We start from the raw sequence: 15,360 nt of genomic DNA on the forward strand, positions 1-15,360 counted from the left end.
TGCCTGCATTTGAACTTGCCTGTCAGTTTCCTTATTGTGAAGGCTGCAGGTGTGAAGTGTTTGCATAAAGAATACGACTGGCCGACATACGAAATGATATACGAGATATTGTCGTCTGAGTAGGTTGCTCCAAACCGGGCTTAAAGCACTGAGTTAATGCCAAGATTATTGCTAAGGTAAGACGCGTGTCCGAACTTGAGAATGTGGAGGGTTGATCGTACTGACCAGCCATCCGGCTTAGTACCAAGATTTCATTCGCGAGTACTCGACTCTATACTCATAATCAGCCAATGACTGTTGGTTGGTCGAAGAACTTCATATCAAGGAATAATGTTGCTCATCACGAGTAAATGACTATAACCTACAAGCCGGTACCTGAGGCTCTTCGGAAAGGTACATGCCTTTGGTGGTACCAGACACTCTTGCAAAGTAGGGCTCTGCCGTTGTGTGCAACAATGACTCTCTGAAAATAGCCTGGATGTGATGAAATCAAGGATTTCGAGGCCTTCACTCGCCTTATTTGTTTGGAAAAGAGTATTACAGCAGGCGGTAGGAATAAGACCTGAAGTGATGTGACACACACTGCATGCATGAGCATTGCTGTTTGAGTACTATCCAATTTTATTGGACCTGGTCCATCTATCTGGCAGATAAGTACTTTCTATCTTTTAGTCAACAACGCAGTCGCTCGCCTGCAAAAATCTTGAAGCTCCCTAGCTAGCCGCAGCAGGCTCAGCAGCCTTCTTTCGCTGCAACAAACAGTGCCTACCCCATTTTCTCTTGAACTTGTCAGGGATGAAGGACGCATCAGGAACCCAAAGGGTCCTTGCGAGCATATGTGTCTTGGCAGCGTCAAGGAAGGGCTCGCACTTGACAATTTCCCAGTTCTTCTCGTCTGCAATGTAGTCGGGCTCGTTTGGCGGCAGAGGGCCATTTCTCTCTGGGTATTGAGTGTCGACCAAGAATGAGCACGCGGGGAGCTCAGTGTACTTGCCCAGATCCTCCTCGTTATGGTCATTCATACCCGCCGTAGGAAGCCAAGTGCCGCTCCAAAAGCCGAAACCAGTCTCAGCTTCAGCAAAGTCACCAGGCAGAAGACCTCTGAACTCGGAGCGGACAAACTTGGCATGCATGTCCCGGGGCAGAAAGTAAGATGAGGGGAAACGATACCACTCTTTCCCGAAGCAGACAGTATCCTCCTCGCGGCCAATGGGCTCCTTGCTGTCTGCGCCCTCCCAAAGAGGAGAATAAATCTTCATAGGCCCAGAGTACGCGGACCAGATACCGTAGACCCGGAAAAGAGCGACGTCGATAGACAGGATCATGGTAATGGTAACAACCAGGAGCTTCAGCTTTGCAGGGATCTTTCCAACAAGGGTCCTAGGATCAGAGTTGCCTAAAGCAGTCAAAATCATATGAAGAGAAATGGCTGCGTTGAGCGCAAGGAAAGGATAGGCCGGGTACATAAACCTTTCCTCCTTGTGAGGCTGTGCGCTGAAGATAGCCAGCCACATGTAGAAAGGGGAGAGAAACACAACGGTTCTCAACCCGGTCTGAAATCCTTGGCCAGATGGTGAAATGATCTTTTGGAGTATGAAGAGAGGCAGAGCAGCAAGAGCCAGAACAAACCAAAGGTTGAAGTTCAACGCCAGATTCTTGAAGTAGAATGTCCAAGGTTCTGTTCCATATAGCTCTGGGCCACGGTTTGATGAGAAGATGTTATATTTGACAATGTTCCATGTCACAGAAACTGGCTTCTTGTAGAAGAAGAGGTTCACAAAGTAGTCACCGGCCTAGATTTGTTAGATCGATTATGAAGGAGAGAAACATGAGGCTTACAAGAAGCAAGATTGCAGAAATTACACCACGGCCAATGCGAACAAATGCTTCCCACAACGCCGTCTTATCACCAAAGACAAGCAGGATGAGTTCTTCGAGCATAAAGGGCGCGCAAAGCGCAGCGGCAAAGGGCCATCCCAGAATGCCAGCAGCAGCAAACCAGAACATGCCCTGAGAAGTCTTAAGACCACCTCGCCAGTTCATAAAAGCTGCAGCTCCCACAGTGACCAGGTACATTGCAAAGCTCGATGGAAGGTAAGCAGTGCTCGCATGGAAGTTTCCGGGGCTGGCAACAGTTGCGATGAGGAAGAAAAGGCCGATTCGGCTGTTGAGCGTAGTGCTAGTGACCATGAAGAGGATCGTCTGAGTGATGGCGCACACAAAAGCTAGCCCAAACCGCACAAAGTAGAATTCAGCAACCTGGAGATTCGGCGTCAATGGATCTCTTCTGTCTATTTCATCGTATAAAACTCACCTTGTTCGAGTGAGGAAATATTCGGCGCACATTGCCGACAATGGCGTGGAAGGCGATGTAGAGCCAGCTGCGGATAGCATAGTCTGGAGAATATTCCCACGTTTGAAGACCATAGCCATGGGACAAGTAATGAGTCGGTTCCCAGTAATTGAACGTCTCATCGCAATCTTGAATCGGGGCGAACCAGGCAGATACGAGAGCGGCACCGAAGAACCAGTAAAACGCGGAAATCGGTTGCATAGAATATGCGCTCGGAGCTCTAGGTTGAGAAAGGGCATGGTCAGTAGAGCTCTTGAAGTGGGATGAAATAGGTAGTCTACATACTTTTTCTTGGCATGACTAGCAGTTGGATGCACAAACTGCCGCTGTTGCGACTGTTGAGCTGTACCTGGAGCCATCGTTGCTGTCGATTTCGATGTCGACGTGAGTTGATGGAGGTTTACAAGGAAAGGAATGTTGCCGTCATGTCATAGTGAGTGGGTAGAGAAGATGTGGGTGGGTATGGAATTTGGAGCTTCCTTCAACAGTTGGGGAAGGGACCCTGCTATAGCACTAACCACTGATACTAACACTAGCATTTACAGCAGGAGGCTGCCTTACCGAGGCGCGTGGCTCACCGACGGTGAAGCATGTGTTGTGGGGTGCTAGCGCCGGGAGACGGGGTCCACTTTATTGTTCACCTTGATTTTTTCTTGTTAGCGCTAGCAAGGAAAGGTCTTTTAACCATGAGGATGAGGCGCTTTGAAACTTTCTGCCTTTTCTTCATCTCAACTTTTTGCGCCTGTCGCATTCAAATTTGTCTTTTGGGTTTTATCACTTTGTCTGTCTCCAATAGTCAAGAGTAATTTTTATTGATCATTTTATTCAAGACAGTATATAATAAAGCGCCCGCAACACAATATGTCCGGTTTTCAGATTCCCGGCCTCGGACAGGCCAAACCCAACGAGACTCTTCCGCCCATGCCCGCCGATGTTCTTGCTGCTGCCGCAAGCGTTCAAGATACCGAGATTACAGATGCTGCTCCCAATGACACCAAAGACCAGCCCTCAGCACCTCCTGCCACAGAGGCCAAGCCCTCTGAGGCTGAGCCAACACCAGTCGCAGATTCAGATGCTATGGCAGTCGACCAACCCGAAAGCCCTCCCTCTCTCACAGGTGCCCTCGAGGCCGCTATAGGTGGTCTAAACCCAACTCCTGCTGCGCAACCAGCTCCTACAGAGAACACCGAGACCGTGCCGCTTCAGAACGATCAGGGCGACAACCCCGAATGGGAAGTCGACTCTTCTCCATACGAATCATCCTCGGAATCAAGCAGCTCTGATTCTTCCGACGGAGACTCCGATGACAACGAAGGTTACGAACTTTTGGGCGTGGAAGAGACTGCGCGCCTGCTCATGCAGGCTGAAGGAGGATCCGATGATGAGGGCGATCGAGGAGCTACTGGTTCAAGATCCACCCAGGTCCGAACAAAGAATGAGATTCCTGAAGAAGTAATTCCCAAGCCTGATGTTACAGTTACACCTGAGATGAAGATTGAAGAATTGGGAGCTATCGAGCACATTGTGGAGAACATCATGCTGATCAAAGCATTCACACCTGGCGAGTACCAGGTTCTTGATTCCGGATCCGTGCTCTGCACAGCTGAGCGAGTCGTCATCGGTGCGATTGCGGAGACGATCGGAAAGGTTCTGCAGCCCATGTATACCGTGCGCTTCACATCAGACCAGGATATCAAAGATTTAGGACTCGAGGTTGGCCAAACAGTGTTCTACCCTGCCGACCACGCCTCATATGTCTTTACCGAGCCATTGAAGAACATGAAGGGCTCAGACGCCAGTAACCTTCACGATGAGGAAGTCGGCGATGACGAGATGGAGTTCTCAGACGATGAAAAGGAGGCCGAGTATAAGCGAGCGATCAAGCAAAAGAAGAAGGATAAGTGGAAGAAGGACCCCGCCAGGGGAGGCAAGGAGCCTCATCCTCTGCGACAAGAGTCACGACCGGACGGAGGTCTTAACTACGACGACGACGATGACGGCCCCTACAAGCCTCTAGCACGACCACCAGGTTATGGTTCCGGCCCCTCTACAACCGAGACATACGAGCCTCCATCAAGCAGAAACTTTCAACGAGGAGGACGCCGTGGCGATTCTAGAGGGCGTGGAGGTCGTGGACGAGGTTCTGGACGAGGTGGAAGAGGTGGTTTCAACCAGCCTAGAGACGGTTACTCACAGCCTCCTCAGGGAGCTCCCCAGCATGCCCAACAAGCTGCTCCTCCCGCTCCATGGGCCGGCGCTCAACCTCCTGCTCAAGGCGCACCACCAGCAATGCCCAACTTTGGCTTCCAACTCCCCGGCTGGCCTCAACCACCTGCACAAGGCAACGCTGCGGCTGTTCCACCACCTCCTCCTGGATGGCCAGCTGCACCGGGCCAGCAGGGTGCGAACGGCGGATCTTTCGTCAACCCGGCTTTCTTCGCTGCGTTGATGTCAAGTATGCAAGCGCAGCAGAACGGCCAGTCACCCTGGGGCCAACAGCAGCAGCCTCCTAATAATGGAAATGGTCAGGGCCAGTAAACAATCTGTAAACAATAGGTGTTCGTAGGTCATCAGTGGCGCTCAGGGTTTTTTTTATAGGGGTATAGACAAAGGGTAAATCAACTCATATGTAAGAAATTCATGATATAATTACAATCTTCTGGACTTAACGGTGAGCACTCTGCCGGTGCACGTTTCAGAGGCTTTCAAACAGATGGTCTTATTCAATGCTAACTATGCGTGTATCCTCGTATGCAATCCGTTGCTCATAATAAACGAATGGAGGCAACCAATCCAGTAAGGAGACAGCCGCTCTCTAAACATAATTCCACATTATCAGTCATTTACAGGTCACTCCACTTCTCCTCGGTCTTATCAGAGAAGTCGTAGAAACCAAGCTCGTAAACAAGACCAAGGGTCATGCGAGCATGCTCGAGCATGTGGTCGAAAGACAGATACTTAATGCTATCATCGGTACCGTGAATATGGGGGTCAGAGTACTCGAAGGCGGACTCAATAACAAAGGCTGAGGGGTAGCCGGCCTTGGAAGCGGAAGCGTGGTCGGAGCAGGCATAGCCGCACTTAGTCTCAACCCAAGGAATGCTGCAGTACTGGAAACAAGAGTTAGCATAAGAACATGCGAAGAAATCTAGACAAACGTACCTCCTCGACCACGGTCTTGATGAACTTAGTCAGGCCGGGGTCGACGAAGTCAGTAATGACACCAACGCTCTCGGGCTGGCCGGCATCGAGAGTCTTCTGGACATAGCCAGTCATATCTTGCTGAAGCATAGCCTTGACATCGCGGCCATTCTCTTCGTACGACTTGAAGATAGCCTGGCTTCCGAGCAGACCACCTTCCTCAGCTGAGTACCAGTGGAATTCGATGGTGTTGGGAGCCTTGCCCTTAACAACGTCCTTGGAGTTGAGAAGAGCGCGGAACACCTCCATGATGGTGACTGTACCACTGCCATCGTCATCGGCGCCTGGGGCGGCGAGGATGGAAGGAAGGAAGAGGTTGATGGAATCCTGGTGGGCGCCGATCACAACAGTGCTGTTAGACTGGCCAGGGATGGTCGCAATGACGGAGTGTTGCTTCCATGTGTGAGGGAAGCTCTCGGCGAAAACAGTATCCTCAGCACCGGCGTCCTTGATGATCTGGTTGACCTTCTCAAGAACCCAGTCGGAGGACTGAAGGCCGTAGTCGGACTTGAAGTATCGGGTGTGAAAGCTGGTCAACTTCTCGAGATTGGCCTGCATGTTCTTCTTCTCGAGGTTCTTGGAGAGCTCCTTGACATCGTCCTGGTTCACGCACTTCTTAGGGAACGTGACCGTGCTCTCAGCGTTGATGCCCTTGGAGCCGAGCGAAGGTGTGTCGGTGATGTCCATGAAGTTTTGGCCATTCTACAGAGTGTTAGTGAGCCATTCGGAGCTGGGAGTATAATATGAGACTTACACGGCGCATCTCCCACTTCTCCTCCTCAGTCACCCATTGCGTCTTGCCGGGGGCGGTCTCGATCAGGAACAGCTCGTCTGGCTGGAGAATGACGTTGTCGGCCTCGGCAGTTTCGATGAAGCGAGCGGAGACAGCAGGCAGACAAGCCGCCAGAAGAGAAGTCTGCGAGAACTTCATTGTATCTGTAGATGCGATAATTGAAACGATGAATGACAAGAAGATGATGTTTGGAAGAGGTTATGAAGAAGACGCGCGGAACTGCCTGGAGAGATAAGATCGGAGGCAGGTACCATGACGATCACGTAAGGTAGATACTTGCCGTTTTAGGCGATAGCGGTCATGGGTTGGTCGTGTGATTGCCCCGGAAGCTGCGGTGTGGAGACCCGGTTGCCATGAGGGAGGGGCTACCCCAACGGTACCTGCTTGTCAGACGAGATGCAACCAAGCCGAGATATGAGTCCGATACTTATCTCTCATATATATCGATATCTTCGTTGTTGCAAACTTAGCACTTCTTTGGACTGGTTTTCAAAGCTGTCTATTCTCTTCCTTGTGTTATTTCCACTTATAAGATACAGGTACCCTTGGTTGCCCAGGAACCTCACCGTTGGCTTTAACGGCCGTCATACATCATAAGAGCTTCTAGGGTAGCTTCGGCCATGATGATGAACTTAAAACCAAGACATGTTCTCCGGCAATTCTCTAACCTTCGGTAGTTGGGTTCATCGACCCTACAGTTATAAGAGATCATCCAATACCGTGATCTGTCTAAGAAACAAAACATATAATCGAGTCGAGAGCCTCATTGGGTCACCTGGACGACTTGGCCATCATGTTGATGAGTCTTAGACAATAATTGCAACCTTGAAGCCCGTTGAGGGGCACAAAAACGACCTCACATTCCATGAGTTTAATAAGGCAGAGTCAAATAAGGCATTCAAGTGACATTTCGCATGCAACGTTCAAAGTGTTTGCTTTCTCTCATTCGCTACTGGCTGCGGAAATAGTTGATTCGATCTCCAGCGGCATTCAACCACCCGTCCAGCTACTCATATAACATAAACATTACAGTATTGTGAGTGATTCCAGTGAAGAGTACAAAACGTAGCCTTGTAACGGGCTTAGATTGCAGGTGTTTGGATCTTCTTTGTCAGTCTGTCAGGGTATGAAAGAGAGCGTCAGGTTCAATTGTCTTTGTTCAGCAAATATTTGTTCATCAGTGAACATGAAATATTTTCGAACAACTGTGGTATCTTTAGGCCACGCATCTGCATTGTCTTTGATGCCCATAGTGTTGATAGAACAAATAGTCTTTGTCTATCATAACAAGACCTTCAAAGCAATAGATCATTGTTCACAACAAGAACATACTATTCCATCCAAAACCGCCATGATGAGGAAAACATATAACATACGCTGCGTCTTCTCAGTTCCAAACATGTTCAACCATTTCGTATCACAATCCGCTACAACTCTAGCAAATCAGAGCTTTGTTGAACATCCAATCCATTATCGAAACTATTCACAACTATAATCACAATGCCGAAGAAGAAATCCAACGCAAACCCCAAACCGAAGGGGAAGGGGCAAAGCCAAGGCTGCTCCAAAACCCACGGCTGCTCCTGAACAAACGGCTATGCGACTAACCCGAGCCCGCTCCCGGCTTAACAATGCTCCTCCTCTGATGGCGAGCCTTGAATCTGATAGAGATTGCCGAAGACGTACACTCACTGCAGACCCTGAGTTCTTGCCATTCAACGATGTTGTTCAGAGGCTTGGTGGCACTGCTAATATGGCTAACATGGAAAGGAGAAGGATCAAGCTCAAACTCCGTCACGATGCAGCCGCTTCGGCTGCTGGTCCTTCAAGCCAGGGTCAGCCCTCAGGCTCGAACCCAGGAGCAGCACCGTCGAGTTCATCTACCTCTGCTGCGCCTCCTGCAGCTGGACTGGCCAGCCTCACCCCGTCCCCGAGCCCAAGCCAAACCTCAAGTTCTAGTTCAAGCTCAGAACGATCATCTCCGTCCTCCCCCTCCCCCTCGTCATCTGTAGCGGGTGGCCCTTCTAGTCAGGACCAGCCTCTCAGCGCAAGCTCCAGCTCCAGCTCGGGGCTTTCATCTCCGCCATCTTCATCTCCTTCGCCCCCTATAGCCAGCCCTTCTGATCAGGATCAACACCCCGGCTCAAGCTCGAGTTCAGGGCTCTCATCACCATCTTCATCCTCTCACTCACCTTCACCTCCACCATCGCCAGCAGCTGGTCCTTCTGACCAGAACCAGCCGTCAAGCCCAAGCTCAAGTTCAGCGCTTTCACCCACGTCATCTATTGAGCTTTCACCACCCTACCCTATCAGTCCAGATCGGAACCGGGACTCAGCCCCTAGTCCAGAATCACCATCTTTTTCATCTTCTTCTTCACCGTCAACGGTAGCTCAAGCGCCTGGGTCCCCAATACCTTCAGCAGCTGGACCATCCAATCCCATTCCATCCTCGAGTCCTGGCTCAGGCTCAAATTCAGATTCAGGATTCTCTTCGCCGAATTCGCCTACCCGAACTTATCCGCCTCCAAACCGCCCAAGTCCCGATACGATAAAGATAGACGTACTTATCGCTACGGGTCAGGAACAGCCGAGTAGCGAAGAGTATGAAAGTGATGGCGACGGCTGTTCTGGTGATGCCCCAGGTGATGGATCTGGGGATGAGTCAAATGGGAACGGAGGAGGTAGCAGTGGTTATGACCCCTCAAGCGAGGAAACCTCTGATAACACGGAATTTACTGGTTCTGAAAGTTCATCAGATTCGGAGAGTGACGATGAGAACGATGATGCGTCAGGAGGGCCATGCTCTGGGCCATCTGGCTCTTTTGGCCCCTCTGATCCACTTGGTTCCTCGGGTGTTCTGATTGCTGCTGGTTCTTCTTGCGACCAAGAGTATCTAAGCGAATATGAGGCCGACGATGAGCACAATTTAGGGCAAGCCGCCCCCCGAGCTGCGCCTCTCAACATTCCGGCCGCTGACGGTTCCACCATTGCACGCGATGATACAGGCCCGTGGGCAATGGTGAGTAACCTGTTGGGGACCAGGAACCGTTCTACATGCGTCCCTGGATTCTCCTCGCCCAGGCTCGATGGCCGACCTAGACGACCAAGGCGTCCTGCAGATATAAGGGTTCCGTTCCTCGACACTAGCGGATATGATGCTCAAAACAGTCATGGGGAGGACGGCAACCCAGACACTGCTCAGTTTATAGGACCACTCGACACCTCATTCCCAGCCTCTGTTCAGTCTATCGGATGTCTGGACACTCCCGCCGCCTGCTCAGGAGGTGTCATGGGGAAGCGCAAGCGATCTTGTGACGACGACGAGGATGCTTCGGCAGTAGGAACAAAAGGGGGACGCTCTTTGTCACCGTGCATAATTATTGAAACTTCGACAACCACAATCATGACCACACACTCTTCCGTTGTAGAAACTCAGGCCTCCGAGCCTCAGCAACCTGTGGCCTTGACCTCTGGTGCCACTGTTTCCGACGATCCTAGTCCTGTGAGCAACGAGCCAGCCGCATTCGCGAAGATGGCCACTCCTCTGGATGGCCCATCCTCAGGTGAAATCAGCCCGCTGGCCTTGCCATCATTCGATCCGTAAGTCAAGATATCCATCCATTCTCAGGACACCAACTAACACTTCTAGTGAAATCCCAGATATGCACGGCTCCGGACTGAGGGCTCGTCGCCATTATGACTGGTACGAGCAGTTTCATTCTGTAGGACATGAGTGCTACGAGGTTCATCCTTGTTATCACAACCCAGGGAGAGGGTGCCACCAGTGTCATAGCGAATGGCAAAAGGATTGGGCTCGGTTCTTCAAGGCTGAGGATCTTCTGCAAGAAGCAGCTGCAGACCCTGAGAGATATCTGAGAGAGACGGGACTGGATATGCGCCAGGACTTTATGGGAGCCTTGTTGCAGGGCGCAACTTGGGAGGTGCTGGCACCTCATCTTCAGCCTCCCGCTGGCGGGAAGGTTCGAATTCACCCTGCACGACTTGCTAAGCACAGGCTGGCCCTTGCTCAGGCGGCAGTGCAGGTATGAGTTGATAGTGATGTTTGGCATTTCATGGAGTTTAAAATCATGGGCTATGTTGTGATTTGGACGTTAGACAGGAACTTTGGGAAGAATTGGTATAGAATAATAATCGACTTACAAGTCGTTCTCCTTCCAGTGCGCCATGTATGCTTCACCCCTTTTCGTGAATTCGTTATTCTTCGCTCATAGCCTAGATGGAGGGTCATAGTCCCATATCCTCATCGCTCGGCTCATCCGACTCATTACCACCACCTTGTTCCTCCTCATCTCTTCGAGTTGCTTCTGTACTTGCGCCGAGTTTCCTCACACCTTCCACTACACCGACGACGAATCCTCTGCTCTCTGCAAGCTCCATAGCTCCAACTCCTCGTAAACTCATGACACCGTCGACTCCACCCTCAAGTTGGGCGGTACTGGAACGCATCTTTGCAGCCCTGACCTCTTGTAGATCTCGAAGTAGCGAGCGTACTTCTGAAGAGGAGGCGACATCGTCCGAGGCATGTGCCAGGAGCATTTCTGCGACTTCGAACCAGTGATATGGCAAGGCACCTGAAGGCGCATCTGATGTACAAGATGGAAGAAACGGTGGCGACAATACTGTCTCGTCTTCGAGAAAGGGATTTAGTCGCCTCGCATTTCCTTGACTATCTGCTCTCGCTGGTGGAGGAGGTGGCGGTGCCCATCCTTTAGGATCGATCTTTGTTTCGTGATGAACAATATCGCGTAACGAATCGGGATGGAGCCAAGGAGGAGGAACAATATTCGCGCGCCGTTGCTTCTTTAACAGTATCGCAAGCCATAAAGGTAAGTTACTTCTGTGCGGCGGTCGGAGAGTCGGTGTCGTTCCCTGTGTAACAGGTCAGGTCAGCGAGCGTCGAGCTTGTATAAACGAACGCGACAGGGACGCGCTCACCGATAGAAGATCAATGCTTTCAAGGCGTTGGCGAGGAACGACAGTGACAAGTTCCATTTCACATAGAAATGCAACTTCTGAGGGAGTGAGCCCTGAAGGAAGTGGTAAGGCCATTTTGTGTGGTCCAATGGAAGTTTGGTATTTCGAGTTGTAGGATATAAATTGGAGGTTTCATAGAATGCCCCTCACTACTGGGGAGCTACTCGGCGTGTCCATGTCAACCCCACCACTAGAGCTCCCTTCATCACGGAACGTCCATTGATATCATATAAGTAAAACCGTTCATGATATTGGTTTTCCTTATATCCAAGACTATTGAAATCACCACAACTAATTTCATAATTGAGTCGATTCGAAATAGCTATCGAAACTCGCCCACTGCCATGATAGGTATGCTGCCAATAGTCAACAAGTTGTTTCCATCAGCCTCCTCATGGCTTACAAGTTGTCATGATATGCAATGTTGGCAATAACTGAAATGGTACTCGCACTTTTCCTCCCTAATTCCAAACCACAAACCTCAGTTTACCGTATATCAAGAGCCCCCACGATCCTTGAAGCATACTACATCTTCGAAACCAAGAGAAAGTAACTTCTAGACCTGAATAGATCAAGACAGACCAATGCACCTTCTCCAAATAAGTTCAATTACATGATTTTACGAAATGGAATGATATCACTGGGGTCACAATTACTCGGCAACGTGGAATATAAGACTCATCCGGCGTGTTCAGGGTAAATGTCCAGCTCCACCACCGATGCGGGGCCACCTCCAGAAGGGCGTAGATCTGAATATCCTCTGCCATTCACAAGGTATAAGTAAGTCTCAAGATGAGACATTATTCTATTTTATGAACTCACAAACCGAAGAGTCCAATAAAAGAATATCCCTTTGATAACAACACTGCAACAATTCACAATGGCAACTGAAAACCTCCCTCCCGTCACATCGCCATCTCTTATACTTACAAACCCCACCTCCTCTGAACGAGAGCTCATATGGAAGGGCACTCATCCCCATTGGGGAGCCGCCTTGTCCATGGAGGACTATATTGCCAGAGAGTACGATAATTTGGAGGCTCCTCTGGCTCGAGATGGCGGCGTAACAAGCTGGATTCTCACTGATGGAGATAAAAAGCACGGTGAAAGACCCCTCCTTTCATCTTGTGAGACCTACAACAAAAGAGCCTTTGTTCGAACCAAAGATGGAAAAGCAAGAGATGGTACTGCTCACGGTGTGGCCAGTGTCTTTACTTTCCCTGAATACCGAGGAAAGGGATATGCCAGAAAGATGCTGTCTTTGATTGCGGATGAGCTGAAAAGCAGACAGCAAAAGAATGAAGGGGCTGCTGATTTCTCTGTCCTTTGGTCAGATGTCGGACCCAAATTCTATAAGACTGTGGGATGGGAACCCTTTAAGAGCACATATCTCGAGTTTCCCGTTACTGAGACCGAACCAACTACCGATTCATCTCTGAAGCCTATCACTCTTGATGATATTCCAGATCTGGCAGCTCGAGATGAGCAACTTATTCGAGACAGAATCTCATCATCCTCTCGAGTCAGCGCTGTGGTCATTCCTGATATCACCACCATCAAATGGCATATTCACCGGGAGAACTTTATGTGCAAACACATCTTCTCCCGCACACCCACTGTTCATGGTGCTGTATACACTCCACCTGATGCCCCAAACTCAAGGATCTGGGCTATCTGGACTTGCAGCTTCTACGGCATGCTTGACCAACCTGAGAAGAACGTTGTCCGTGTCATGCGCCTAGTTGTCGAAGATGAAAGCATCTCAGATGAGGCACTTGCCCAAGGCATCCAAGCCATTGCAAGTTTCGTCCAGAAGGAGGCCAAGGAGTGGCAATGCTCCAAGGTTGAAGTTTGGAACCCCGAGGATCGAGTACGAAAGGTCACAGAAGGCATTCAATCCTTGGGAGCCAAGTTTATCGTCCGAGAAAACAGCAACATTGCTAGTTTAAATTGGTTCGGTGGCTCTGATCAGGAAGTTGACTGGATTGCTAACGAGAGATTTGCTTGGTGTTAAATACTGATATATCCCGCCTTGAACAGCACAAAAGCAAGTAGTAACTCTATAGAAAGCCGGATTTAGACCAACGAGATGTTGATAAATATCATCGCTACGATCTATCTTCTTTTCTAACTGTTTTGATTCCGTGACCAGCCCCATCCCATTTTCATGATATAATCACATTCACATCAAGTCATAAACAATCGCACTGGTGTATCATAAACATGCCAGGTCAACGCCTTCCCGCTCCCTGACTATAAAATTTCATTCAACTCCTTAGTAGCTTCGTCCGAACATGGTCCACTTGTCGGCGTTACCCTGGCACTCAGGGCTGAGACACTTGGTCTCACCAGGGACAATACCTTCGGGCTGCTCGAAGGGGACACACAGACTCTTCATGCCCATAGTGGCAAGCTTCTGGTTCTCGGGGACATCAGGCTGGTCCTCGCGAGTGGTGAGCTCCTTGATACGGTCCTCACACTTGGGGGCACCGCAGAAGGGAATGAGCACAACGTTCTTGTTGTCAAGAGCGGGAAGAACATCCTCCCACTTGGTGATCGTGAGCCGGTGCTCTCGGAAAGACTTCTCGGCCTTGCTGTACATGTCGGCCTGGATGGTCTCGAGAAGCTCGGGGATCTTGGTGGCAACGTCGGTGATAGCAATTTCTCCCTTCTCACCGGTGTCACGTCGGGCAGTGCTGACAACGCCCTTGGCAGCATCCTTGGGTCCGAACTCGATACGCAGAGGAACACCCTTGAGCTCCCAGTCGTTGAACTTCCAGGCAGGAGTGTAACCCTCTCGCCAATCAGAGGTGACACGAACGCCAGCCTTCTTGAGGTTGGCTCGGATGTCCTCAACCTGCTCCTCGTGCTTCTGTCGCTCCTCAGGGGTAGTCTTCTTGGTGATGCCAACAGGGACAATGACAACCTGAGTCTTTGCAACACGAGGAGGAAGAACCAGACCCTTATCGTCACCGTGAATCATGACCATGACACCGATGACACGGGTTGAGAGACCCCAAGAGTTTTGCCAGACGTGAATGTGAGAGCCCTTGTTGGCAGGGTCCTCAACAGTGATGTCGAACATCTTACTGAAGTTCTGGCCAAGGGCGTGAGAGGTAGCACCCTGGATACCACGGCCGTTGGAAGGGATGTAGCCCTCGACAGTGGTGGTGTAATAACCACCGGCAAATTTCTCATTCTCAGTCTTTCGGCCTCGAACGACGGGAACAGCCAGAAGCTTCTCATAAACACCAGCGTAAAGCTCAAGAATCTCCAGTACCTCAGCACCAGCAAGCTCCTCAGTCAAGTGAGCAGTGTGGCCCTCCTGCCAGAGGAACTCACGAGTTCGGAGGAAAGGAGTTGTTTGCTTAGCCTCCCAACGAACGACAGAGTTCCACTGGTTGAGGCGGAAGGGAAGATCTCGGTGGCTGCGAATCCACTTGGCATAGTAGGGGTACATGACGGCTTCGGAGGTAGGGCGGACCGCAACAGGAACCTCGAGGTCCTTGTCACCACTGGAAGATTGTCAGTCATTGAAGGTTCATAAAAGCAACGTGGTTTGTATGGGCATCCTTACGCCTTGGTGACCCAAGCAAGCTCAGGGGCGAATCCCTCGACGTGATCCTTCTCCTTCTCGAGCGACTTGGAAGACAGGAACATAGGGAAGTTGGTCTCGTCGACACCCATCTCCTCAATGTGAGCCTGGAACCATTTTCGGATCTCGTTCCAGATGTGCATGGCAAGAGGTCGGAGAACGAAGAAACCCGAAATCTCGGTGTAGTACTCGACCATCTCGGCCTTGAGGACGACCTCCTGGTACCATTGGGGAAAGTTCTCGGCCTTGGACACTGTAATTCCAATGATCTCGTCTGCCTTCTTTCCACCAACGACGGGAAGGTTGGTCTGCTTAGCAGCCTTGGCAGCCTTCTCAGCAGCAAGGCGAGCCTGCTTCTCGGCCTTCTTCAAGGCGCTCTTGGACTGTTCGGCGGCGCCCTCCATTTTTGGTAAGATTCGTTTG

At 50.5% G+C, this 15,360-nt stretch overlaps 7 protein-coding genes across 7 annotated transcripts; 3 read left to right on the forward strand and 4 right to left on the reverse strand.

Annotated features, from left to right (window-relative positions):
• Nucleotides 1-713: 713 nt before the first annotated feature.
• Nucleotides 714-2,712, reverse strand: BKA55DRAFT_513003 (Alg9-like mannosyltransferase family-domain-containing protein; the record flags this gene model as incomplete). Its single annotated transcript, XM_046187856.1, has 4 exons — nt 714-1,793; nt 1,840-2,259; nt 2,315-2,573; nt 2,639-2,712. 4 exons carry the CDS (start codon nt 2,710-2,712, stop codon nt 714-716), a joined length of 1,833 nt encoding a protein of 610 aa, XP_046048671.1.
• A 318-nt stretch (nt 2,713-3,030) lies between these two features.
• Nucleotides 3,031-5,038, forward strand: BKA55DRAFT_570227 (Gar1/Naf1 RNA binding region-domain-containing protein). The gene has a single exon (XM_046192988.1). It carries the CDS (start codon nt 3,215-3,217, stop codon nt 4,889-4,891), a length of 1,677 nt encoding a protein of 558 aa, XP_046048672.1. The 5' UTR covers nt 3,031-3,214; the 3' UTR covers nt 4,892-5,038.
• Nucleotides 5,039-6,590, reverse strand: BKA55DRAFT_570229 (uncharacterized protein). Its single transcript, XM_046192989.1, has 3 exons — nt 6,309-6,590; nt 5,516-6,256; nt 5,039-5,463 (listed from the first exon to the last, which is right to left on the reverse strand). Exons 1-3 carry the CDS (start codon nt 6,483-6,485, stop codon nt 5,197-5,199), a joined length of 1,185 nt encoding a protein of 394 aa, XP_046048673.1. The 5' UTR covers nt 6,486-6,590; the 3' UTR covers nt 5,039-5,196.
• Nucleotides 6,591-7,944: 1,354 nt separating this feature from the next.
• BKA55DRAFT_540296 (uncharacterized protein) lies at nt 7,945-10,491 on the forward strand (the record flags this gene model as incomplete). Its single annotated transcript, XM_046190245.1, has 3 exons — nt 7,945-9,947; nt 9,997-10,390; nt 10,468-10,491. The coding sequence occupies 3 exons, from the start codon at nt 7,945-7,947 to the stop codon at nt 10,489-10,491; spliced, it is 2,421 nt and encodes an 806-aa protein (XP_046048674.1).
• BKA55DRAFT_388954 (GINS complex protein-domain-containing protein) lies at nt 10,238-11,458 on the reverse strand. Its single transcript, XM_046186005.1, has 3 exons — nt 11,304-11,458; nt 10,509-11,237; nt 10,238-10,440 (listed from the first exon to the last, which is right to left on the reverse strand). Exons 1-2 carry the CDS (start codon nt 11,415-11,417, stop codon nt 10,593-10,595), a joined length of 759 nt encoding a protein of 252 aa, XP_046048675.1. The 5' UTR covers nt 11,418-11,458; the 3' UTR covers nt 10,238-10,440; nt 10,509-10,592.
• Nucleotides 11,459-12,222: 764 nt separating this feature from the next.
• BKA55DRAFT_690989 (uncharacterized protein) lies at nt 12,223-13,356 on the forward strand (the record flags this gene model as incomplete). Its single annotated transcript, XM_046199592.1, has 1 exon — nt 12,223-13,356. The coding sequence occupies one exon, from the start codon at nt 12,223-12,225 to the stop codon at nt 13,354-13,356; it is 1,134 nt and encodes a 377-aa protein (XP_046048676.1).
• Nucleotides 13,357-13,617: 261 nt separating this feature from the next.
• BKA55DRAFT_513829 (uncharacterized protein) lies at nt 13,618-15,341 on the reverse strand (the record flags this gene model as incomplete). Its single annotated transcript, XM_046187934.1, has 2 exons — nt 13,618-14,857; nt 14,920-15,341. 2 exons carry the CDS (start codon nt 15,339-15,341, stop codon nt 13,618-13,620), a joined length of 1,662 nt encoding a protein of 553 aa, XP_046048677.1.
• Between the last annotated feature and the right edge of the window lie 19 nt (nt 15,342-15,360).

The sequence above is a fragment of the Fusarium redolens genome (assembly GCF_020744475.1).
Source record: "Fusarium redolens strain MPI-CAGE-AT-0023 chromosome Unknown BKA55scaffold_9, whole genome shotgun sequence".
Lineage (NCBI taxonomy): Eukaryota > Fungi > Ascomycota > Sordariomycetes > Hypocreales > Nectriaceae > Fusarium > Fusarium redolens.

Excerpts from the sequence above, each read along its gene's own strand:
- BKA55DRAFT_570227 (XM_046192988.1), top strand. The coding sequence starts at position 3,215 with ATGTCCGGTTTTCAGATTCCCGGCCTCGGACAGGCCAAACCCAACGAG.
- BKA55DRAFT_570229 (XM_046192989.1), bottom strand. The coding sequence starts at position 6,485 with ATGAAGTTCTCGCAGACTTCTCTTCTGGCGGCTTGTCTGCCTGCTGTC. Across the intron at positions 6,257-6,308 it reads AGAAGTGGGAGATGCGCCGT|AATGGCCAAAACTTCATGGA; the intron begins GTAAGTCTCATA and ends AACACTCTGTAG. Across the intron at positions 5,464-5,515 it reads TCAAGACCGTGGTCGAGGAG|TACTGCAGCATTCCTTGGGT; the intron begins GTACGTTTGTCT and ends TCTTGTTTCCAG.
- BKA55DRAFT_388954 (XM_046186005.1), bottom strand. The coding sequence starts at position 11,417 with ATGGCCTTACCACTTCCTTCAGGGCTCACTCCCTCAGAAGTTGCATTT. Across the intron at positions 11,238-11,303 it reads AAAGCATTGATCTTCTATCG|GGAACGACACCGACTCTCCG; the intron begins GTGAGCGCGTCC and ends CCTGTTACACAG.